Here is a 24,379-nt window from a genome sequence, read left to right on the forward strand (position 1 = left end):
AGGACAAAGGGGCATTTCGGGTCTCGAATGTGTAGTGCCTGATGATTCATCGCGACTCATCAGCACAACACCTTGTTTCGATGGAATCGCGACGGCAAGAGGACGAAGTCTTGCGACGACATCTTTCGCATCGCCTATCGTTTCCATCGCGTTTAATTTAAAGAAAACAAACTCGGTTTAATCTGCGGTAATAGCGGTGCGAAAGTAACACGGATGGCAGCTAACGACTCCGATGACTTCCGATAATGTTGAGCCATTTTTTCATTTTATATCGCCATGTCACTTGTCATTTCATCATTTCGTACCGCCATGTCTCATTCGATACTGATTCCGACGCCAACGCGACTTGAAACCTGAAGTTTAAAGATTTTTATCCTCGATGTTAATAAAGGACACATTCACCATGCTAATGTTCGTCTGGCATCGTGACCTAATCTTAGCTTGTCAAAATTTTTCGTGAACAATGGCTGATTTCTCGAAGACGTCGGTAATCGACAAGACAAATACCAGTATAGACAGGTCCGCAAGTGAAGTCAATACTAATAATAAAACGAGTTATTGGAGGCAAATGCTGAAGAGCTACGAGAAGAGGAACGCATCGTTGGAGAGGAGACGTAGCGCACTCGTCGAGAGAGTTCGTTTTATGGAATGTACATTGCCGTCTTTGCTGATGAGCGTCGCTGCATCTACTGCTTACGGCAAACGAGGAGTCCACGATAAACAGGCAAAAAGCCGCGAAAACACGTCCAAATCCACCGCTCAAAAAGCGTAGCTACAGAATGTATTACAAAGTAAGAAAGCACTCTGCAGACGGTCAAATCTACCAAAAACAGATTTTATAAAGTATCTGCTTTAATCTACATCTTTTGTCGGCAGAAATATAACAGCCCTGGTGACAAAATTTCTCATATTTCAGGCCCGTATTCTAAATAAATACCGAAATTTTGTAAGACTCAAGACGTATGAAAAATTCTGAAAAAAATATATATAAAATTTCTCAGATACTTTCAAAAATAATTGGACGAGGATTCTCGGAATATTTCAGTATCTGTATGTATAAAAATTTCTGATTAATTGCACAGATTTTCTTATATTTATTCAAATTTCTACAAAGATATGTTAGCGGAAAAGATCTGAAATATTATTATTATTTTGTCCGAGTTTTTCTGAGAAACGTTTCAATTTATATAAAAAAATCCGAAAAATTTTGATTATTCTGAAAATTTTTATAGAAATTCTCATTATAATAATATGAAAAATTTTTTCATTAGGGAGAACCTGCCAATAAAATATGATGGCAAATTGACTACAAAAACCGAGCAGAATCTGCCATTTTATAATCATTAGAAAGACACATTCTATTTGAATAATATGGAAATAAGGTTCCGTTAACTTATACGTTTTAAAATTTAGCGATTTAATAATAAGAAAGACGGTGACCAGGTGGACAATTTTATTCGTTTCTCGTCGATACACACGCGACGAACAAAATCAATTCTACATATGAAACGAATCTATGAGCGAGGCAAACAGCCAAAGCTGTCGAACAGAGGCTTGATTGAATTGCTTCGAAAATTTATACAACATAAATATGACAAGCGTTTGGATATACCTGTACACACTTCTTCTTGCAAAAGATACTAAATCTACCAAATCACTCAATGTCAACGTGCATGCTAAGGCACGCTGTGTTCAATGATCGAACGAAATGTAGGACTAGAAACACATTGTTTATATTCTAATACTATATATCAATTAAACATTAAATGCTGAAGCATACGTACGCGCATACACGTATATATTTTTCAGATATAGAGACACACGCAAGCCTATATAAGTTTAGTTTCGATAAGATTCATGAAATTATATTCTACTCTGTAAAGGTAGCAATTATTTCGGATTAATTCAATATATAATCCTATTATGTACCTTATATCGCGCAAAATCGACGTGCAAAAGTTTAAAGAGAAAAACCAAAAGAAGATATCGGAGTGAAGTGAATCGATCCGTTTAGGAATTCATATATTCCCTATGATACGTATATATATTATTTTCCTACAATTACTCTCTCTCTCTCAAACGATTCTTCACGCAGTGTATAATGACGGAAATATAACAGTATCTCCAATAGTCGTTGATATAGATACTATAGAATCTTTGTTCTCAGCGTAAATGGCACCGCACAGACATGCCTTTGTGGATCATTGAATGCATTGTATTACGAATCGCGCGCGGTAATTTGCCACGCACACGCGCGACGTGTGTCATCTCAAATTAGTTTTACGCTCACGCGCAATTTTTCCTTGGTCCTATCAAATTTAAATGTACATCGAAACGTAGATTTAAATTTCGATAAGACGATACTAGGAATTCAGAGATACATTTGATTTACAAGGACACGTCCGTTTAGCGCAATCGTCCTTAATCTGATTCTCTCTGGGCGTATCTCCATCTCTTAAAAATGTATCAATCGCAGATGTTTTGAATCATACGTATGAAATTATTTTGTAATAATTATTGCAACGTTGTAGCAATTATTACAAAGCACTGTTACAGTTATTTTGCAATAATTTATCTTCATATAATTTACGCTCGCGTGTGAAGGAGATATTTTTAATCTACGGCTTATTTGGCACTTGATTTCACAGCTTGTACGAAAAGATTGGTCGTGACGTGGGGAGGTGAAGTACGTGAAACCGAGGGTTCAGGTTGGCACTCGATCCGCAGGCGCCCTCGTTTTATTTCTAGGACGTACCATTTCTGATCGTCACTTGGGCACACCAAGCAGCGCCAGCCGTATTGTCCTGTAAGAATGAATAAAAAAATTACATGAACAAGCTGTTATTTGTTATATATAATTTAAAATCGATTAGAGGACCAAATAAAATTGGAACTAAATTTATATTGTCACTTAAAGTCAGTTTTTAGATAAATTGACTTTAAAGTCAAACGATCGCTGTATATAATAATTCTCTGTAGATACTATATTAATTTTGCACGTCTTTATTTTACTTACGAATAGATAATATTAGACACGCAGAGACATAAATCGATATTCAATTTGCAGAGTTGACGTAAATGTTTTGAAGCGTCTGGGAACCTCTTATTATTATGACTTGCTACTTATTAATATTAATGAACATTTGGAAACGTTATCTTACCTCGTTTATGCCGCGGGTCACCCACGGGTTCATTGATTCTTCCGTGGAACTTGTGGGTTGATGGACAGAGTCTGCGACGACGAGAGACGACGGAGAACCTCTTCTCGCCTTTATCTCCAGCGAAAATAGATCACCTGCGTAAAGTATACCCAGGGTAATGCACGAGCTCACATCACGTTCCCCCATACAGCACAGAAATTTTCAACTAACATTTCAGCAACATCGTAATCTTATAAATTGCGGTATAATATTACAGAGACATTGTAGAGGGCCATACAATTTCAACAATTTGTAGCGATATTAGCTACAGAAATATTGTAAAAAATATTACTGCGCAATATGTACACTGCAATCTTGCAGTAAAATATTTTTGGAATGTTTCTGTAATCTTTTTGTGCTGTACGAGTTTTAATTTTTTCGCTATTCAGCCAGAAATGATTGGTCGAATCGACGTCAACTAGACGTCGATGCGTCGATAAATAGTCTAACTGGATAGAAATGATTGTAATTGCTTAAAAGATTTTTTGCGTGACAGTCGAATCCGCTAGATAGCAATAATGTTTTAAACGTAACAAAAAGACATGATAATAACGCTAAATATTATTGATACGTATTGTTTTCTCAAAATAAAGTAACCCGATTTTTATTCAAAAAATAATATTAATGTTATTCGCTATCGAATACTATTTTTACAAATACGTTCATGCCATGGCGATTAATTCCTAATGAGACAGATGAAGAAAATAGGAGAAGTGAAGCATAATAATCATTACCATCACCAACTGATATTAAGCGCGTAATGTTTAATGTCGTGACTACACTGACTACGCCGTATAGGCGGGAATATGCTACAAAGCGCTACGGTCTAAATAGCTAGTCAGAGCTATTTTGAATGACTCGATGAAAATTTTCTAATCAAAATACATTAAAAATTCATTAAATGTACAAACACTGGATTTGATCATCTTGAGAATGCAAATGTGATTATTACCACAACAATTTGGAAAATATTAATATTACAGGCACAAAAAATACTGAAAAAATTAGAAATGTAGCGCTACAATATCCCAGCAAGCAAAATGTTAGCAGTATTCTAGACAGCCAAGTTTGTCGAAAATATAGATTTTGCAAAATGTCTGCAGAAAGGCCGGCAAAATTTGTAGCAGACATTTCGCAGAGAATTTGTTCTCGACAGTCTTAACTATCTGGAATACTATTTGGCCATCGCGCGTATTTGATAATTATATATCTTTTTCATGTTTTTTTCCGTTAAGTCAAATAAAACTGTGCTCGTCGATCGTCTGTCTCATATACGTACGCTCAAAGACGTAAGGTAGATATGCAGTCGGTTAGCTTTCCTTCTCCTTCTCCTCCTCACCTCCTCATCCGCATATTTTCTCCACGACCTCGGTCTTCTTCAGTTCGTCGCTATTTTCTGGAAGCCGTCGCTCCGAAGAACACACGCTTTGTTCCGCGCGACCCTCCTATCCGCGAGGGAGATTCTCAGCTTCTCGAAAACTACACGTCAACTTGGGCAGAGACACCACAGCTTTCAATTATAACGCGAGCCACAACTTTCTTCACGGTGTGAAAACGGGGAATTACAGCGAAAGTTTACTAGACGATGTTATCGGATCTTTAAGCCACGCCCATCTTACTAGAGTTCGTTGTTAAGGATTCGACATAGCGACGGCGTAAAGCTAAACGCAAATTTCCTGATACAAGACCAATGGATGGTTCCGCCGCCCGAAAGAGATGTCGCGGACGAATCGGTTTGTCATTCTTGCTGTTTTCGCGGGCCGTACTTCGCGCTCGTTACTCCTAATTCGTCTGCGGCTAACCTTCTTTTCTGAGTCGTTTTTGGTAAGGTCAATAACGGCCGGTTTTTCCGATTTACAGAGTTTCAATTCGTCTTCCTTCTCCTTCTCCTCCAGGGATACAAGCTGTAGAAAATGATCAATTTACTCACTGTTTGCTTCGAATTAGAGAAGAGATGTTATATCTCTACTGCAGATGAATAGCATTAAGCTATTGAAATTGATAAATAAATAAAAAAAAACCTTGATCAATACGATAAATAAATTTATGTACCGTGATATTGCGTTGAGCATCCTGGATGATCTGCTGGTCGGAGTTATCTTTATCTTGGCATCGAGGACAATTTATAGCCACGTAATCTCCATACGTTTCTATGGTTTGAACAGCACGCGTGCAATTTGCATCTTCACATTGATCTTGCACATCTTCCGAATTCTTCTGCATATCTTCTGGAACTTGGTGCTTAGTTTGGCTCACGTCATTCATTTGCTGTTCATTTGCAGTTGTCTCGCCTCTATCTTCGCCATCATGCTCGTCGAAAGTACCTTTTGCCACGGTCCGCAGTTCGTTTTCCAACCAGTATACTCTCTCTGTAAGTCTATAGTTCTCATCCAACAGCTCCTCCTCTCGCTGCTTCGACAGCCGTTTCTCTTGTTCTCGACTCTTTTCGCCTTCCTCATACATTTCGAGTCTCTCCTCGAGGTCACGAACGCGCTCCTGGTAGGAGGTCAGCTGGACTATCGGATCCATTGTCGACACATCGAGACAGATCTTGGACGAGTCAATTGGTTGGAAGACCGGTGTTGTGATCTTGGCCGCTCGTTCTTGAATTCGCGCCCTTAATTCTTGGAGACGCTGCACCTCCTGCAGAAGTTCGCCGGACGGCGCTTCCGTCTGAGTACCGCGGCTAGCGAACTCGACGTCGCGCTCATCCTCATCCTCGTACTCCTTCTCTCCTTCTTCCTCTTCCTCCTCCTCGAATATACCGCTCTCCTGAAGGGTGAGCGGGGGCTTTCGCGGTAGCACGGGTGACGTGGATATCACAGAGTTTATTGTAGCATTATTCGTGTAGGGTATCACGGTCGCCACGGCGCGGCTTCTCTGTTTGTTGATTGAGTGATCCTGAAATATCATTGCATTGCAAAAAGTAAATTACATGATTATCGGCCAGGAATAATCTTGCAACAAGTAGTAAATAAGATTTTTTTAGTGACTAATTATTGTATGTTAATTCACTTAAACAGAACGTTGAAACGATTCAACGTTATATTCGAAAGAGAAACTGACCTTGTTCGTATGAGCGGGTTCCGGTGAGACGATGCCGCTGTCCACCGCATTGGGACTATCCTTGCGCACGGGTATCTCTTCCATTTCAAGCAATCGAAATTCCAGCAGCTCGTTTTGCTCCCGTATCTCCGAGAGCTCCACCAAAAGTGTAGCTTCTCGTTCTTCAGCAGCTCGTAGCTTATCGTTCAGCTCATTCAACTCTTTGTCCCGATCGGTACATTTCTGCGAAATACAAAAACCTTCGTCAAAACTCTCAAGCACGCGCAATACTAAGAATTAAAAATTCTTAATATTTAATTTCTAAAATCCCAGATTATAATCTATTCTACATTATAATATTAAACGAAAAGAAATTGTCAAGAAAAGTACGTAGAAATATTTTACCTCTTGCAAGAGTGCTTTTTCCAAGTCGCAAATGTGAGCCCTGGCGTGCGACAGTTCGCGTTGCTCTTTAAGAAGCTTCGACTGTAGCTCCTCGATCTCGACGAGAACGGCTTCATATGCTTCTCTAGTGACGCCATTGCCCTGCCACTGACCATAGCCTCCAGGCTGCGGCGACATCGAAGACGGGGCGCTCGACAGAGCGCTGTCATCATCTTCATGATCCTCCTCGTCGTCCACTTCGGCCACCGGCTCTAATTCCAGCCACTGTTTATAGAATTCCTCCTTCCTCTTTTTGTTGGATAACTGCTCCAACTTTCTCTCTCTCTCCTTAAGTAACAGAAAAGTAATCCGTTTTTATAGTTTCCAACTTAATTTCTAACAGAGTACTTGTCATTAAGAGAGTAAATATGAGTTGATTGTTTTATTAGCAAATTTAAATTATGATTTTCTCAAATTAAGATACCTATATTCTTATTATACACCATATTTTAAAGATGTTCTTTTTAATTCGCAAACTTTAGATTGAAATATCTTTCTTCCAAAACCAATGACGCGTAATAATTTTAGTATTCCGCATAGCACGTCAAAATTTACAAGATATAAATAAATTAAAAAATTATATTTTTCAAATTTTTGTATCTACTTTCTTAAGAAAATTCCATTACCTTAACTGCCTGTCTAAGTATTTCGATGACTTCCTGCTGCTCAAGCGCGAGTTCACGGAGGCGCTCGACCTCGATTTCATTTATGGCTCTGTCGGATTCTATTGCGCGCACATATGACCTCACCTTAAACAATACTCCACCTTAATGGCTTATGTTATTACACACTTTTATCGCAATGAGAAATATTAATGAGAAATATTAATGGTAATAGATAATCGTTTACGTATAAAGTTATGTACAAAGTTTACATATAAAACTTATATATATAAAAATAATTAAAGTAATTTCGCAATATGTGTTTGTCGGAGGAATTAATAGAAAAAATTACTTGCGTTAAAGAATTACGTACTATGTGACCATCGTCTTTGAGAATCTTCTTCTCTGTGCGAGATGCGGCCTGTATCGGCCGGTTCCCCTCGTTCTCCCGTAACTTCCGCATCTGTAATAGATAATCAAAATAATTAATCCTTAATGGACGCCTTCATCATATCAGTTATTCCTGTAGGTAAACGGATATTCCGTTTTTTTTTGCATATTACATTAAAGTGAAATCGAAATATATGTGACAAAAATTGTTTTTTGAGCAGCAAAGTTAAATGTCAAAGTTGAAATAAGAGAAAAAAAGAAAGTTCCATAATTAACTTCTACATAAAAACTATTAAATCAATGCAGAAAATGATGTTCATTAAAAAAATTTACAAGTATTTTTCTTTACAGTTACTTTTCGACATTGTTTTATCGATAACAATGCCATTTTTTGGTCAAATAACCGCGAGGTAAATAAAGCCATTGGATTCAAAGGGAGGAGCACAATATTATTGTGGCTTTCTTCCAAAGCGGAGTTACGCCGTTCGTTCTTAGCGTTCCTCGGAAGGAAGTAGCAGAAATCTATCGCGATAGTTTCAGCGGATTCAGTCTTCCGGATGAACGTCACGGTCCGATGCGACATATGTGCAACGAGCCGGGAAGCCGCTAGAGGAAGAGACGGGGGGAGGGGAGAGATGGGAGAGAAAGAGAGAAAGAGGAGAGAGAGAAAAGCAGACGAGTTGCGTTGCAACGATTGGATTACGGGAGAGTCTCGAGAGTCTGGGTGGACCGTTAGCTTGGCCCCCTGACATACAGCCGCGGCAGAGAGTCTCTCCCTCTCTCCCCCTCGCGCCACACAGTTTCCTTCCTCCTCAGGTGATTTCAACGTGTGGCGGTGTGTGTACAGCGTGTATATGCACCGAAACGTAAAGAGATGCGCCGAGAGAGTCGACGATTGCACCTTGCGCACTTGCCGTACCGCGCGCGATGATGCACTTTGCGCTATATATGTAAATTGTTGGACACGCGCGCCCGTTTTACACCGGCTCGTTTCTCCTCTCTTCTTCGGGCCAGGGGGATCGACTATATCGGATATAAGACATATTGGGACAGGTGAAACGAGCGCGTCACGCGTTACCGTTATCCGCCGCTTCGCCGCTCGTCTCGTCTTGTTTTGTTCCGACGTTTTCTTATATTTATTCGACACCTGGGGTACAGTTAATCGGAATAAACATTGAAATTATACACAGCGATTTCAATGAGCGCAGAAAAAATCTATTTTCCGAAACTCCGGATATTTTACTTCGATTCTCCGACCTCTACACATAGTAATTAATACAATAACAGCCTAGGGCAATAATTAAAATGTTCCGGTGAATGAGTAGTTAATGAATATTGATAAATAATTCGATCTTTTTCCTGAGTGAAAATATATGACTTTCATTATTTACTTATCTTTTAGACATCAATTAAAACTTTAATTTTTGGAAGATGACTCTTTAACTCTTTAAAAATGAAAATCGCGTCGTGGCTCTCGAAAGGATTAATTACTAGTGAAATTACTAATAACTTCACCAAGTGTTTCTTTTACATACTAATTGAGTCACCGAATAGGAAAATGATTGTAATCATAAATTATACTTTCTTTTATAAAGTACAACCATCTTTTATAGCATTATTATTTTCTGTGATTAAAAAAGTTGTAAGGAGAGATATCTGAAATCATAAAAAAAATACGTGATCTTTATTTTCATTTATTTATTATCACATTTTCTTTCTGATTTATATCGCTTTATTCATACATCATCCAATTATCCGTCCAACATCAATTATTTTTCAAATATATCGAGAATATTGAGAAAAAATTCTACGCTGCAATTGAAGCGTGACATCTCTATAATAGGAATCCATATATGTATCCGGCAACTCTATGTAACGATGTAACGAGAGTAGTAGATCTATCTATAGATTCGTTCCCTCTGTGAACAGGTTGAATTTAGGATATCCTATGGAAATCTCGCGTGCGGCGTCTTGACTTGATCCGTACCATCCCATGCAGTAGGTACCTGATCTCACTTTCACCGATCGTCTCTCGCCCCCGCTTACAGATCTCGTAATCCGTCTGCGTGTTTCGCGAATGGCTTGCGTATTTGAGTATTTCTAATGTACTACCGCCCATTAAAGATGAACGGAACTTCTTTATTAATCCGCGATCGGTCCTTGCTCCTAGACTGTTAATTCGATCGCAATCGCGATAAAGATTTACGTTTCGAGCTTACATCATCCGAGAATACAAGGCAATCGTTTTTCTTTATATGCGATTATGAAAAAAACTAAGACGTTTTATAAAGATTTTATCAAGAGATTTATAAGATATTTTATCAAGAAAAATTTAAGATATCTACAGTATCAGAAATACAGTTGATAAAACTATTTCGTTATTAATTCTTCATTGCGTGTAACACATAATCTAATAGTTTTTATATAAATACATTAAAAATAATTATAGACAATGAAGAAACGTATTATAGAGATTCTTGATAATGACGTTGATTAACAATGTAATTCGAATTTTGCAAATAATATATGCAACACAATTGTTCTCTCTACACACACACACACACACACACACACACATTTTTTTTTTACATAAATACGAAATGCTTTTTAGTAAATATATTTTTAATCCTGAAAATATTTTTTATACTGTACAATATACAATTAGAAACTTTTATACACAATTATAAACAAAATTACAAACTTTAGTCGGAGCACTAAAATAATATAAAATTAATTAATAAACACATAAATTTTGTCATGTTACAGTCTTCTTTAAAAAGATACGATAGAGGCACAACAAATTTTATTTGTACCAAGAAAAACTCATTAAATTACAATTCTTCTTGAATGTACCTCCTGAAATAACATTCTAAATTTTTTCCAATTTTAATCAAATCAAAATAAATTTTCCATTATAAAATAAAAATCTCAAAAGTGGCATTTAGTTCCGACACGTATGTTTTTTTCAATGAGCGCGCCCGGCAACACGACGACGTGCGCTCATGATTTATTATTATATATTAATACGATTCTTGCCAAGCCCTCGCGCGCTGTCTGTCGCGCTCGAAGCGCGACTTTCGCTCTCATTGTCAGTTTTACTCGCGCTCGCCGACCCGCATGTAAAATCGAAACGTCCGCGTTATTGAAGGACGTGCCGTGGGTGCCGAACGCGTATATATAACATACCTATAATAACGTATCGTCCTTTCTATGCGTGCTCGTTACTTCTTACGCTAAGAAAGGAAGTTGCTAATTGCACCGCAATATACGCCCACGATTACTCAGGTATTATTAATAACGTGACTACGATGATTGGATTGGAATTACATAGCGCTCCGCCGGCCGTATAGACTACGTGAGACTACGTAAGCGCGCGTCTCTCCCACGCCAGTCGCGGTACGTTCCGCACAGATGCGATGCCCAAGGCGCATCGTGTTTGCGGCTTGACCACGAACTTGGACTCCGATCATCCCCCCAGGGTTTCTCAATGACGATTATCGTCAATTATCTTCTTTCGAGAAGAACCAAAATAAAAGACCGAATCAACTTATCCGCTAATTGTAAGACGCGGCCAAGACGGTGAAGACGTGGCGGGATGCCATAAAATGTCACGAAGAGCTCCAGGGAGATCGGTTGGTTTAAGCGAGCGTAACTTTATCGCGGTTTCTCGCGAAAAGAGGATGGAAAGGAGACAGGTCTCTCGCCGGATCTCTCGATTATTCTTTCCATCGATCCGCCCGCGCGCGCGGATCTCTCTATAAAGTCAAGGATAAGAGAGGCGAGGTTGAGCGAAGGTGTTGTTAAGTAGGTACATAGAGAAACCGCGACGGTGATCCTCGAGGTGATCCGGTCCGGTAACGTGACCGCGGGCTCGATCGCGCGCTAATATATGTGCGGCTCTCGTGCACCGATGTATCACGACCCGCGCTCATATCTCTGCGGTTGCCTGCAGGGGGACGAGGGAGAACGCGAAGGGGACAGGGAGATTGGGAACTTTCTTCTGCGAAGTAGCTCACCGAGAGTGGCCGGTATCGTTAGTTGTCGAGAAGGTACTTGCCTACCGGCGCCGCGGCCATGCCGAGCCGAGCCGAGTCGAGCCGCGCCGCATTCTCGCCCCGAAGAGTCTGTTCTCCGCCGATTCTAGAAGGCTCAAGATAGAATCGCGAAGGGAGAGAACGTGCCGCGCGCCGGCCGTTCCACTTGCAATCGAGAGACGAGAAGCGAGGAAGCGCATCCGGTGAAATAACAGCTCCGTTTGGAGCCCGGTATATACGCGCGCGACGGATCGCTGCCGCCTTTCTCTCTCTCGCCTTCTTTTACGCGTCGCGGAGTCATTGAAATTCATCCCGCGTGCCAGCCGCCTCGAAGGAGGACAATGGTAGATAGTTAAGTGCTTAAGGCATACTTACGTGTCCGCTCGTGCCTACACGCGCATCGGGACACATTCAGGCATGATCCGCCTTGGATATACCAGGCGTGTGTGAGTGCGGCGGACACGGAGTTTCAACGGATCGGCGAATTTGCATGGAGCTAAGATATTCGTCTATTAACCGCCGATTTCTCGTGTCGATTCATATTTACGAACTTTTTGTCATACCGTTCCCGCGAAGTCGCGGGCATTCCGCATTCCGTGATTGTTCGATCTTAATCTTTGAGCGAGACCGTGGAAAATTAAGTTAAAGTTAAGCTACTATTGTATGGCGCAGCAAAATGCTATATATATATACTCTGTCTTAAGAATACTCGTCTTTTCTATAGAAATAGGAGATAATTAACAGTGAAACTTGTATGTTATTTTCAGTTCAGGTAAATCAACCGGATGATGAGTTATTGCAACGCGTTTATACACGCATCGGCAACCACTATAATTCTTCATACATAATGAATGTATATGATGGAAACTACTATTGTTGGCTCTTCATAACGAAAGGATTAACGGTTGGCACAGTATATTAATATGTTGTGCAGGATACATTAATATACGGTATATTATACTGTGAGATTTGGCACTTACATATTTACATATTCACATATTTATTGTCTATTGTTCTAAATTTATTTTGTAAACATATTAAAATCTCTTTATTTCACTCTATTTTTCATTTAAAATTCTAATTCTCCGATTCAATGCAGTACATTGCCGGCAATCCGCTCAACAGTTCTTGTAATAACTTGGCAACGACTACCAATTAGTCGAAAACCAATTCTTCTTAGGACAATTTCTACTTTCAGCCAATTGCCTCTTACGGAATTATTATAGGTATTACCAGAAGCGCGCTAATTCAACATGTGTATGACTAACTGGATCCACTCTCTATTCTTCATTAGGCGCAAAATGACTACGCGAAATAATTCAATTACGGGAATTGTTACAATCGTTCGGAATACACTCGTGTTTTCTGCTATTTTTTTTCCTCTCGCGTCGCGACCCGCATTGCGAGGATCGTTCCCACGGTACGTCGACGACACGCAACTTATGTCGATTTCCCTGGGAACGCGATCGGCTCCACGCTCTATTCGCGTTCTACTCAGGGACAAGAGAAGGCGCCGGTGAAACTGGAGTAGGAGCGTGAAAATATTCAATCTTGATGACTACGTGCGAGCGCGGACTGTCGCAGCCAATTGCTCACACGGAATAATAATGTAAATATTTGAATCCTGAGTGATGCCAATGCGCAATATTTTTAAATCTTGAATTGCGCATTTACGATAGAATATTAGTGTTGCTTTTTATTATTTCTAGAAAAATTATGCTCGTTGTTTTGACCGTAATAGCGGCTCTTATTTATAAATATTTTTTCTAGATTTTGTGATTTTTTCAGATTAAAATTTCGGGATTTTTAATAAATTAATATTATTGAAAATAAACAAGAAAAAAGATACTATCATCGTGCAATGCATCGTTATTATTATTGCTAAGTATTATTGCTAAATATTATTGCTAAGTATTTTGTAACATCTCATATAGCGATCAACTTTCGTGACGACGAAATCGAATGAAAAGCATTATCGTCGTTATGACGTAACAAATTATATTCGAAAAAAAAAAAACTATTCTTACCTATAGAATTGAAATGTATAACTTTTATCGCATCGTCAATCAACAATTTACTGAAATATTTGTAAATCACCAAGTTACTGAAAAATCGATAAAAAAATCACTGAAAGTTTCTTTCCTACCGATGTTCCTAATGATGCTCTTTCATAACGCGTCTTAACGATGAATCGTTGTAATGTCATTATATATATGCAGTGAAAATTTTCATTATAATGATTTCTTGTATGTGATGAACGCATAGGTGAAAGCCTACTGTAGTAGCTGTTTGTACTGAAAAGGTTAAAAGTTAAAATTGCCAATTTCCTCTTACTCCTCTATTCAAGTAACTCTTTATAATATAATATAATATATTTATTATATATTTATAATATAATATAATATATTTATTATATATTTATAATATAATATAATATAAAATCTAATAAATCTTTATAACATAAAATCCGAAATCAAAGTTATAATTGCCAATTCATCTGCTCCCCTTACTTTTCTGTTCAAGTGATCCTTTACTTTAAAGTATAAAATCTAAAATCAAAGTTATAATTGCCAATTCATCTCCCCTTACTTTTCTGTTTATAAGTGACACTTTAAAATATAAAATCTAAAATCGTCCGGTGAAAATGACGAATTCATTTGAAAAAATTCGCGATTCCGAGCTCGTCGACTCTAACGGATAATCGTGCGTAAACGGAGGAGACAAGGGGAGATGCGGACCGTAATCCTTACCTCGTTCCACGCGAACCCCATGAAGCGCACGTTGATCCTGAGAATTCATATAACGGGCGTGAAGAAGGGAGTATATCGGGATGTCAGGTATACGCGCCGGTATACCTGTAAAACGAATACACGGAGATCGTTGCGAATCCTTCGATCGTGTGTCACTACTCGAGGGGGGGGGGGGGCCACACGTACAGGGAAGTGTGGTGCGGGCCTACGTCGGAAGAGAAGCGGTGCGCGCACGGCCGACGTCTAGACCAGACTGAAGCGAGGGTACCTCCGATAATCGTGGGGGCCTTCTACGCTACCTGTGCGCGCGGAGTTGCGAGCGCGGACCCGTTCCTCTCCTCCATACCATTCGGAAAGTTACGGGCGTATATCTACGGTTTGCTGACCTGGCAGGAACTTAAACCCGAGACACAATGAAACGTAAGATTAGGATCATAACTGCTCCCTATTCCCCTCTCCTCCCAACCCCCCTTGCTCGTCAAAGGGTGTGACGGAAGACAATGCGCTCGCGTACCCTTCCGTGTGTTATCTTCACGTCAGAATCGTTCCTGTGTGATTTTGACAAGCTAATCTGCTAATTCTGCGTTTGATTAACGGAGCATTTTCTTGAAGTAAGAAGAAAAAATGGAGTTTATATCATCGAAACCTTCCATTATTATTCTTCTTGATATATTAAAAGAAACGTTTAAATACTCAGGAAGGGTTTTTAGACTGTATATATGTTTCTCCTGGAAAGGAGAGTGTATTAGACATCGATTGAGATTGGAAATTGAAAAGTTTCGAGGCGATTCGCTCTTCGAAGAGCAAAGCGTTTCTTTGTGTTTTCATTTCTCCTCTTTTTTAGATTAGAGTTCACGAAACCGTTGGCAAAGAAAAGAAGCGTCTTTTATCGCTTTTACCGCTTTTACTGTAGATCCCGCGCTACCGTTAGCTAGCTCGATTAAGCTCGGCGATAAGACGGGAAAGGGTGTCAATTATATTGTGCGGCGCATAACTACAACCTTTTAGCGGCGGCCGCTCTCGCTCGCATGGCCTTTAAGTTCCTTAAAGATGACGAAGACGCGTATAATGCACAATGAGCGAGCGGCGCGGGTCGTCTTGCGACGTTGACCCGGTACGTTGACCCGGGCGGTATCACGATATATCCGAAGTACCTTCGGCTAAAAGCGAACCATCAAGATACAAAATATCCATCGGATTCAGCGATTTGTAATGGCTTCGTTGAATCATTAAACGCTTCGACGAAAGTAAAGACCGCTGTCCAAAAAGTAGCGACCGCGATGTCGTCAGCGCATCTCTTTTGGAGCGTGTCCAAATATCTAAGTCTTAAACGGCGCGGTATCATCTTAAGCACACTTCGGTATATCGCTTCACATAATGGTTCATTAACCATGCATCGGCGAGCTACTACAGCCACACCTATAGTTTTGCGTTTGACAATGACGTAATTCTAGTGACTAATGGCTTCTTTTAGCTCTGTGCTTAGCCACTCTGTGGCTTATACTGAAACATCCTGACAAAGAAGAGAAGCGATAGGACACGAGTATTTCCGGTTCGAGAGAAAATGCTCTCTAAAAATCATCTTTAGCATAAGTACTGTTATTATGGATAGACGGGTAGATGGCATTTTTAAGAGCTCGAGTATAAGCCGATGATTTTAACTCTCTGAACGAGCCGAGTGTCCGTGTGCCAATGGCTTCTAGGAAACTTGATGCTGTATAAACTTACATCGGAAGTCACACGATATGATAATCGCGTGCACCGGTACGGTCCTCAGGGTGAACCGTTGGACTGTTCACACGACGGTTCTTTGCCGTCGTATCTGAGAACGAATGAAATAAGAAAGAATTCAGAGCGAGATATCCCTGGCGAGAACGAGACAAAAGAGACTATTGATACATTCCACTCAGTGACAGACGATTAATTAAACAAACATGATGTGTTATAAATTAAATAGTTTAAAGATCTATATCTGAAGCGATAATATCAATATTCAAATTAGGAAAGATATTTTAATTTATACTGTTTTTTAGCTTTTTTGAATGACCAAAACCATTTCGAGCAGTAAGATCATTAATTGAAGAAATACCTATGAATAAATGGATATATATACAATGTCCTAAAACATATTTTATCTCTGCAATCGGAAATTGGAATCGATTTTTATAGAAATATCGAAAACCTAGTGTTGAAAACTGAATAATTATAAGCAATTAGAAATGAAGAACCTTTTAGGAAACAAGCTTTATAAATATGATTGCATAGACAGACATAATATTTCTTACACAATTTAGATATATTGACACTAAATATTTATAAGTCGTAAAATCTTCCAAGACCTAATAATACGCTTCTCTTTTCTCATAAAAATGTTTAAAAAATGTTAGTTTTCTAATGTATAGAACTATTCAAAAAAATTTTATTTTTCAAGTTATATTGATTGCTAAGTATTGTAAAATAATTATAATATTATGTATTATAATTTTTTTTTGTATTTTGTAAATGATATACATAGCATGTTTATTACTAAATGTATTTAATGAGCATTGCTCATAGCAATGTTTCTTGTCCAAAATTAAAGTATTTTTACTTTAATTGTTATTCTATATACTGGCGAAAGAAATTTATTATAAAGTATTTTTATTAACAAAAATATTACGATTTGATGTTAGCAATAATGAATTTTAGAGATAGAAATTTATAAACGCAAAATCTTATTATACAATTTTGATGAAATATCTTCAATTTAGATTAATAAATCGACTTAAAATGCATTTTTCCACGACACTTAATATCAAAGTTTTGTTAAAAACTTAGAAAAAATGTAACACTTATTTATCACATTTTATTTTAGTAAAAAAAACTTGTCTTCAGCAAAAATGATATCACGTGCACGAGTAAAAACGCAGCTATTACTAAAAACTCTTTGTAAAACAAGGGAAACTTCGTATCCTGGTTTTTAATCGCTCCACGACTTTTCTCGCGGAAGCGGAAACACGTCAGTAAATAATGCAGGTACTCACCGTCCTCTCCTGCTCCGCCGGCGCCAACTTTCGACGTTTCAAGAGCTTCGACAGCTTCTCAATCTCTCGGCTCTTGCCACGCAGCTCATCCATCTGCAAAAATTCGCAAAACTCGTTTGAATGCGGCGGATCTCTCGCTCGCTCGCGCGCGCGCGCGTGGACACGTGTGGCGAAAGTTGCAATGAGAAAAATTAACATCGCCGGCGATCGCGACGAAGAATGGGATACACGGCGATGACGAAGGGGAGGGGCAGAGCGATCGGTCCCTTTCGTACCGCTTTCGAGCTCTCACCTCGTCCCACCGCGTCTCAAGTCAGGCTTGTCAGGCCCCCGGGGCCTTTTTGCCTTCACCTTGTCTGTACAGGTGTGGGATGAGAGAAACGCCGCGTTTATCCGCCGCGCCGTCGATATCCCTAAGCATCCAACGGTGTCCGCATCGTATATACAAGCACGTACAAGCGCGTGCGTTTTGTTCCGGTTGCGCGCGATAGCAGCCACGATTTCTGAGAACGATGAATCATCTGGCGACCGGAAGTTTTAAATCAATGATATTACCGTGATCGGATTACGATCCGAACGTGACGGCTAAATGAGCGCGTAAACGAGCGCCGCTTGATAATCCCGTCGAACGGCATTTTCGTCTCGTAGCAATTATATAGGTATAGTTGGATGTCGAATTCGTTCAATTCTTAGCGTTAAAATACACGAAAATTACTAACTTTCATTCTATTTGTATTGTATATACTGTATATTGTATAAATATTTTTAAATATAAAAGATTCTATTGCAATTTTATGCTCTTATAATCTTAACAACTACCATTTTAGATTAATAATTAATGAGATTTTTCCGTGAATATGACGTTCGAATTAATTTTCATTAAGTTTCCATTCAGCAAACGAGATTCATGATTCTTCACTTTTGTTTGCTCGCTCCACATGCCGAGCCGTCTCGTCAGTCTCTTTTTGTTATCTTCGATATTTGGCTGCTCGCCAAGAATCAGGTCGCGATCGTATTAGTTCGCGCGCGCCGGCAATGCGGCAGGCAACATCACACCGCACGATTTCGACCGCAATGTGGCATGCTAGGAAGCGGGAAGTGCCTCCCCAAGCTACACACGGCGAGCCGATGAATACGAATAAATATCTTAGAATTAAATATAGCATCCGACGCGGACTTGGACGCGGTAGCGTCTAGAGATTAGACATAGCTTAAAATAAATCATTGAAAGTGAGTTTTCGTTCATCGTAAATAAAACTAAATACAAAATGAAATTACATCGGTGACTTTGAAAGAAAATCGAAAGAAGAGAAATTTTAATCTTATACGTAATTCGAGAAGGAAATGAGTATAAATTACCAAAAGTACTCTTCTTTATTTTTAATGCATTTAAAATTTGAAATAATATAGAATAAAAAAGATCACAAACTTCATTTCCGTAAATAATTCATGCTTTCCATATTCTAGCGATCGATCTATTAGATCGATCGAATAATTACCGTATCAGAATTGAAAAGATGAAATTTAAAAGTCGATTATTTAAACGGAGAAACAAATTCAAAAAGAGGAATAATTTTCCCTATTCATTTGCTGCACGTACGATCTGCCTTGCAATTTGCAAACTGTTGAATCACACATCGAAATTCCGGAGCTCAAGAATAGAGCGTGGGAAACTCGTGACCATTTTGGGTAATCGCATAGCGAGGGTATTCTTTTTCGTCGACGCTATGGCAAACCGTTTCGCCGCGTGTCGGTAAAACTATTGTCCGAATAAGCCGCCGGACCGGACTGCTGCATCCTGGACAAGCTCATTCCTAGTTAGTGCGGGGCCAATACCGCAGGGCATAATTTTTTAATAAGCATCTTCGGAGGAGTCTCGTGCTGACGCTAGCGCTCTCGCATTCGTGAAGGCGGATATTTTTACGTGCCCGAGTGGTGAATCGCCCCTCAGAGGCGATATTACGACTACCCTCTATTTCTACCTTCGGGCCAACGTCACGGCCGCATAATTATTAAGAGCCATTAAGGTATTTTATGACGGCGCTGTTGATGTACTTCCGATATCTAAACTATGCGCTTACCATTTTTATAGCTTCGCTGCGAAGTGATTTTCGCAGGGCGGAAAGTTCAGCCTCGTGACTCTCCCGTTGAGCTCGTATCTCAGCGATGCGAGTTTTCTCGGCATTTAGAGCGATCTAAATATAAAAATTTCTCTTATAAGCAAGAAATTACGGAGGAACGAAGATTTATCGCGCGCACGTAATAAATCAATGACAATGTGTCTCGAAAAAGACATTTATCTAAAAGTTATAAATTAAAAAATTCATACGATTAAGTTCTTAGTAGGGAAATATGAACGTCTTTGTTAAAATAGAAAATATCGTAGACATTTCTATATTTGTTACTAAAATGATCTATATCTATCATTAAAGTTGATCATTTCTAAATTTAAGTTCGAAAGAGTCTTTCTAAAAACTTAAAAAATTTAGAGAGTATACTTACACGCAATTTTTCTTCGAGTTTCTCGTTTTCTGCGCGTAGATTTCGTATTTCCGCTTCCAGACGGCGCGCATCACCGTAGGAAGAAGTACCATTGGTATTGCGAGCAATGTTCGCTTGCGATTTCACCAATTGTTCGAGTTTTCGTATTGTGCCCCCAGCTTCAATTAAGCGTTTTCTGAGGGTTGACAATTCATGCTTGTGACTCTCGTCTTTCACGGGATCCGATTTGAATGGCGGCGACGGCGACGGCGATGGCGACACAGATTGGACGATCCTGAAAGAAAATATTAATACTCTTTTAATTACGTTTGTTGGACGACAGTCTTCGGGATTCAAGTTCCGAAAATTACGAATGATCATTTTCTATTGAGGCATAAGAATGGACCTTCAGACTTCAGGACCGAAATAACTGCCATATTAAGAAATAAAAAATTGAAGACTTAGGACACGCGAAGCTTCAGATATGTAAGGACACTTTACCTGGTTTTTAGGTCGGCTATGATCGGTTGGTACTTGGCAGCCTCGGCAAATCTGGTTTCTCTAAGGGCAGTTTCGAACTCCCTCTTGGCAATTTTTGCCGCCCTTCGCTCTTCATGTAACTCCGTTCGCACGTTTGCCAGGTCCTCGCGTAGCTTTCGCGCACCTTCCTCGAGCCATTGTATCGTTTTTCTTAATCTGGTCGCATCACTTCTTCCCACACCTGCTTCGCAAGACCGTGACATTCTAACATCTTGCGGATTTATTGGCACAGCCTGCTCTTTCTTTCTCAGACGTGGCAGTGATGAGTCCTTTTTATCTTCCGTATGCTCAGCCCTTCTTTCATTGGTTGCTTCACTGAGGGTGAAAAGTAAGAAATTGCATCAAACATTAGAACACATAATTTATTTTATATAATATTCTCTAATTAATCAAATCAAACTAATATTTTTTTTTATGTAAGTCATAAAATCTAAATACAAGAGATTATTATAGCAATAATTGTAATAATTGTTAATATTTCGTTTTTAATGTTTAAAATATACAGAGCATTTTTAGATTTATAAAAAATAAACCTCAAATTTATCAAATTTGAGAACCAGAAACTACAGAAAGATCGAAAATATTTCTGTAGTTATTATTAAGTAACCACTGTAGTTTGTCTCTTCTAAATTTTTACAGTTCTCTTCTAAACATTTTTTTTAATTCAAAGAGTGTTCTTACAATACTAGAGTTCGTTAAGAAATTGTGAAAGAACACATTTTCTTTTTTTTGCATATTCAAAACTTCTTCTTTGTTTGAATATCTTTGTTTAGCTGTGTCGTTGATGCATTTTTGAACAATACCGATAATTAATCGTAGATATTTATTACGTGCGAAGTCGCTATAAATATCCTTACGCATAGGAATTGCACGACTCGTCGCGTCGCTGCGTTTTCTCAGGGATCTCCGAGTTCGTTGTCAGAGATTCTAATCGTCGTCGTTTTCTCGCACCCTCCGTGGATGCGAGAATGTTGATTCCAGTCGTCGTTGATTTGTTCGTGTTCGTCGGCTTGACGGTGTCTCCCTCTGAGGAGCTTGCCATCGTCGCTGGTAAAAAAACCGCAGATATTTATAAACTTTCAAACGTTCATCTACATACATATATGTAGGATCTCCCAGCATAGGCGCACGTAACCAAAGAGTTGCGAGTCATTTCCATTCTTAGAAATAATTTAAAAACAATCGCGTATACATAATAATATAAATTTTTTTTATAAAACATTAAGAAAATACTAAATTGTAATTAAATAAAATCGTCTTTCAGCATTCTTATCCCCGTAAACTTCGAAACTCGACTTTAACGTTTAAAATTTTTTTTGCAAATGGAATTATTGTATTAGTCTGAATTGCAGCAACTTTTTTTAATATTAAAAGCTTTCTATTTTTGAATTTGTCAGGCTCGAAACAATTAATGGAAGTGATATTTCCATTAAAAGGCTGCAAATGAAATTAAGAATAGAACAATAAAGCCTTTATTATGTGTGTATGAGAATATAGATACTATTTCCAATACCTTGATATGAGACGTGCATTAATGCTATTATCTTAAATGCCTTTACTTTATAGAGAGGGTGCGGGGTCATAACACAAAGAGCGTTTTTTTTTTCAATTATGAATTTCCTAGTTAAATGGATTCTCTAATTAAACGTTTAAACGTTTTAAATGTAACAGGGATGAAATTCCATGCAAGTGAGGTAATTGCAGCTTAGAACCTCACGTGATATTTTTCTAAATGTTTATTATTATTTAGTGAAACTGAAAAGACCTCGGCCAGTTTCGTTTTACAGCCACGGCAAGCAGCAAGCTCGTTCGCCGCTTGGCGAACGAGAATCGCGACAAAAACGGACTTACCGTTTTTCGTGAGGACGTGAGAATATCTTGGCCGACCAATCTCGGGCTTAGCCGAGTATATTGTTGGATCTCCGGTACGGCGGCGAATCCTCCTCGCGAGAGACACCGTCGCCAACTAAGAGAGGCCGAGGCCCTAAACTACACCACGGCCTGCGGCCGCTATATGTGCTAATCGCGTCATCTCGTCTCTTTGGCTCTATTTAGCTCTCATCACTCCTGTCCCCTCGCCCCGCGTACCCGCCCACCCACTCTAAGTTTGACCAGCTGGCCGTGCGCGTCCGCTCTCATCTGCACGAACTTATGGTCGCGATCATTCTCGACAAAGTGTCTCGATTAGAAGGGAGATCTTTTCATATTTTAATATAAACTATAATAAAAAAATATATGGACAGATGATGTCAAAGATTATCATCCGCTGTTGAACGCTCTAGCAAAAAGAGTGAAAGTTTGGCTCACCATTTTCGATCAGTCTCTCATCAAAACACTGCTGACTCATGATAAAGAAAAGGAAATTAAAAAGGAAAAAATGATAACAGTATTAAATTATACGGTGATATACAAATACTTTTCTTTAAAGCGTAAATGAAGTTAATTTATCAACTAACTTTACAGTGCGTGTAAACTGTACTGTAGATATTATTAAATATTTCATATGTATATAAAGCACTTCTATCATAAGTGCTGAAATTGCAGCTAAATTAAAATATGCACTGAGAAAAAAAATTGATTGTACGGACTAAATTTTGTAGCTATATAGTTGTTGACCCAATGATTGATTCAACAATTATTAAGTTTGCTCTAAAAAAGGTATAATTCACTCACATATCAACCATCAAAATTTTTAAATCAAGGATTAGTTAATTTAACTAATGTTTACTTAAATCAACTAATATGTTTAGTTGAACATATTGGACTAAATATTTTAGTTGGATGAAACACATTTTGTTTTTTAATAAATTTTTTTCTCAGTGTGTATAACATAAATTAAGCAATTAATATTCTTTCTATGAAATATATAGGAAATACCGGGGCACCATGAGCCACGGGGTACCATGGGTCATTGACTGTTTAGGATAATCTAGAATGTTTAGGTTAGTATAACTATAGTATCATGTGACAGTTATATACTTCATTGCCCATACTTTGTATCTTAGGTGATAGTGATCAAAGTCTGTGATCAAAGTCTCGTGACGCACGTGACATAAATGATTTTCGTGATACATAAGTAACTTTTTAACTGATTAAAAAAGTTTTAATATTGGTTTTGTAGTAGAATATACATGTACTGACACTCAGATGCAACTTTCCTGCTTTCTTTTGTGATTTTATAACACTATAGATAATCATGTATCATTTATTTTTTAAATTACATTTTACCGTTTTCTATATTAAGTGCATTCGGGGCATCATGGGTCACACATTAACTTATGCATGCCATCGAGGATATTGATAGATAAAGATTTACAGTCAACGGCACAAGAAAAAGAAGTAGCTGATGAGATTCCAAGCCAGTTTAAAAGTTCCACAGAAATTAGAGGCTATCCAAAGGCAATACATCAGTATGGAACTAGAAAACGTAGACAGCAGGGTAGCAGCAAAATTTAGACTGATTCTCCGGAAAAAAAGCTTAGTAGAAAAAAAGAAAAAACAAGAAAGAAAGGAAAATAAAACACGGAAGAGAAAACCAAAAAAGTTAAAAAACGTCCTTACAGTTATTAATAAGTCAAAGCACATAACATGATAGCGATATACGACGGTCGTAGTCCTCGACCTGACAAATCAGGATACGCCAAAGCTTGTGCGTTACTTACGTCCATGACTACGACTGTCATATGTGCTTTGGCCCTTATTAATGAATTAGATAAAGAAAAAAGTATAAACGTTTATGTTTTTTGTTTGTAAAAGAGTATAAACATTTGTTTTGTTTGTAAAAAAATGAACATTTATGTCTTTTGTTTGTAAAATGTTATTTTTGATCAAAGAAAACATGTCAGAAATAAGTTTTTCTTCCAGAAAATA

General features: G+C 38.5%; 1 protein-coding gene across 3 annotated transcripts; it reads right to left on the reverse strand.

Annotated features, from left to right (window-relative positions):
• Positions 1–1,436: 1,436 nt before the first annotated feature.
• Positions 1,437–22,488, reverse strand: LOC112465016 (janus kinase and microtubule-interacting protein 3). 3 transcript variants are annotated; one of them, XM_025032375.1, is made up of 14 exons: positions 22,361–22,488; positions 21,367–21,556; positions 20,471–20,824; positions 19,991–20,264; positions 19,570–19,683; positions 17,489–17,581; positions 7,665–7,754; positions 7,316–7,438; positions 6,651–6,977; positions 6,267–6,488; positions 5,253–6,101; positions 5,003–5,104; positions 3,162–3,295; positions 1,437–2,804 (listed from the first exon to the last, which is right to left on the reverse strand). In XM_025032375.1, exons 2-13 carry the CDS (start codon positions 21,549–21,551, stop codon positions 3,272–3,274), a joined length of 2,757 nt encoding a protein of 918 aa, XP_024888143.1. In that variant the 5' UTR covers positions 21,552–21,556; positions 22,361–22,488; the 3' UTR covers positions 1,437–2,804; positions 3,162–3,271. The 3 variants fall into 3 exon arrangements, with proteins under 3 accessions (XP_024888143.1, XP_024888142.1, XP_024888141.1); XM_025032374.1 differs by having other exon boundaries at positions 4,540–5,104; XM_025032373.1 differs by having other exon boundaries at positions 4,480–5,104.
• Positions 22,489–24,379: the final 1,891 nt, after the last annotated feature.

This window comes from Temnothorax curvispinosus, unplaced genomic scaffold (genome assembly GCF_003070985.1).
Source record: "Temnothorax curvispinosus isolate PA1 unplaced genomic scaffold, ASM307098v1 QBEX01014798.1, whole genome shotgun sequence".
In the NCBI taxonomy this organism is placed as follows: domain Eukaryota; kingdom Metazoa; phylum Arthropoda; class Insecta; order Hymenoptera; family Formicidae; genus Temnothorax; species Temnothorax curvispinosus.

What these genes read in the sequence shown, in the direction of transcription:
- LOC112465016 (XM_025032374.1), bottom strand. Translation starts at nt 21,551, where the DNA reads ATGGCAAGCTCCTCAGAGGGAGACACCGTCAAGCCGACGAACACGAAC. An exon ending in ATAGCCGACCTAAAAACCAG is followed by an intron (nt 20,265 to 20,470) that starts GTAAAGTGTCCT and finishes ATTTTCTTTCAG; the next exon opens with GATCGTCCAATCTGTGTCGC. An exon ending in ATGCTCAACGCAATATCACG is followed by an intron (nt 5,105 to 5,252) that starts GTACATAAATTT and finishes CATTTTCTACAG; the next exon opens with CTTGTATCCCTGGAGGAGAA.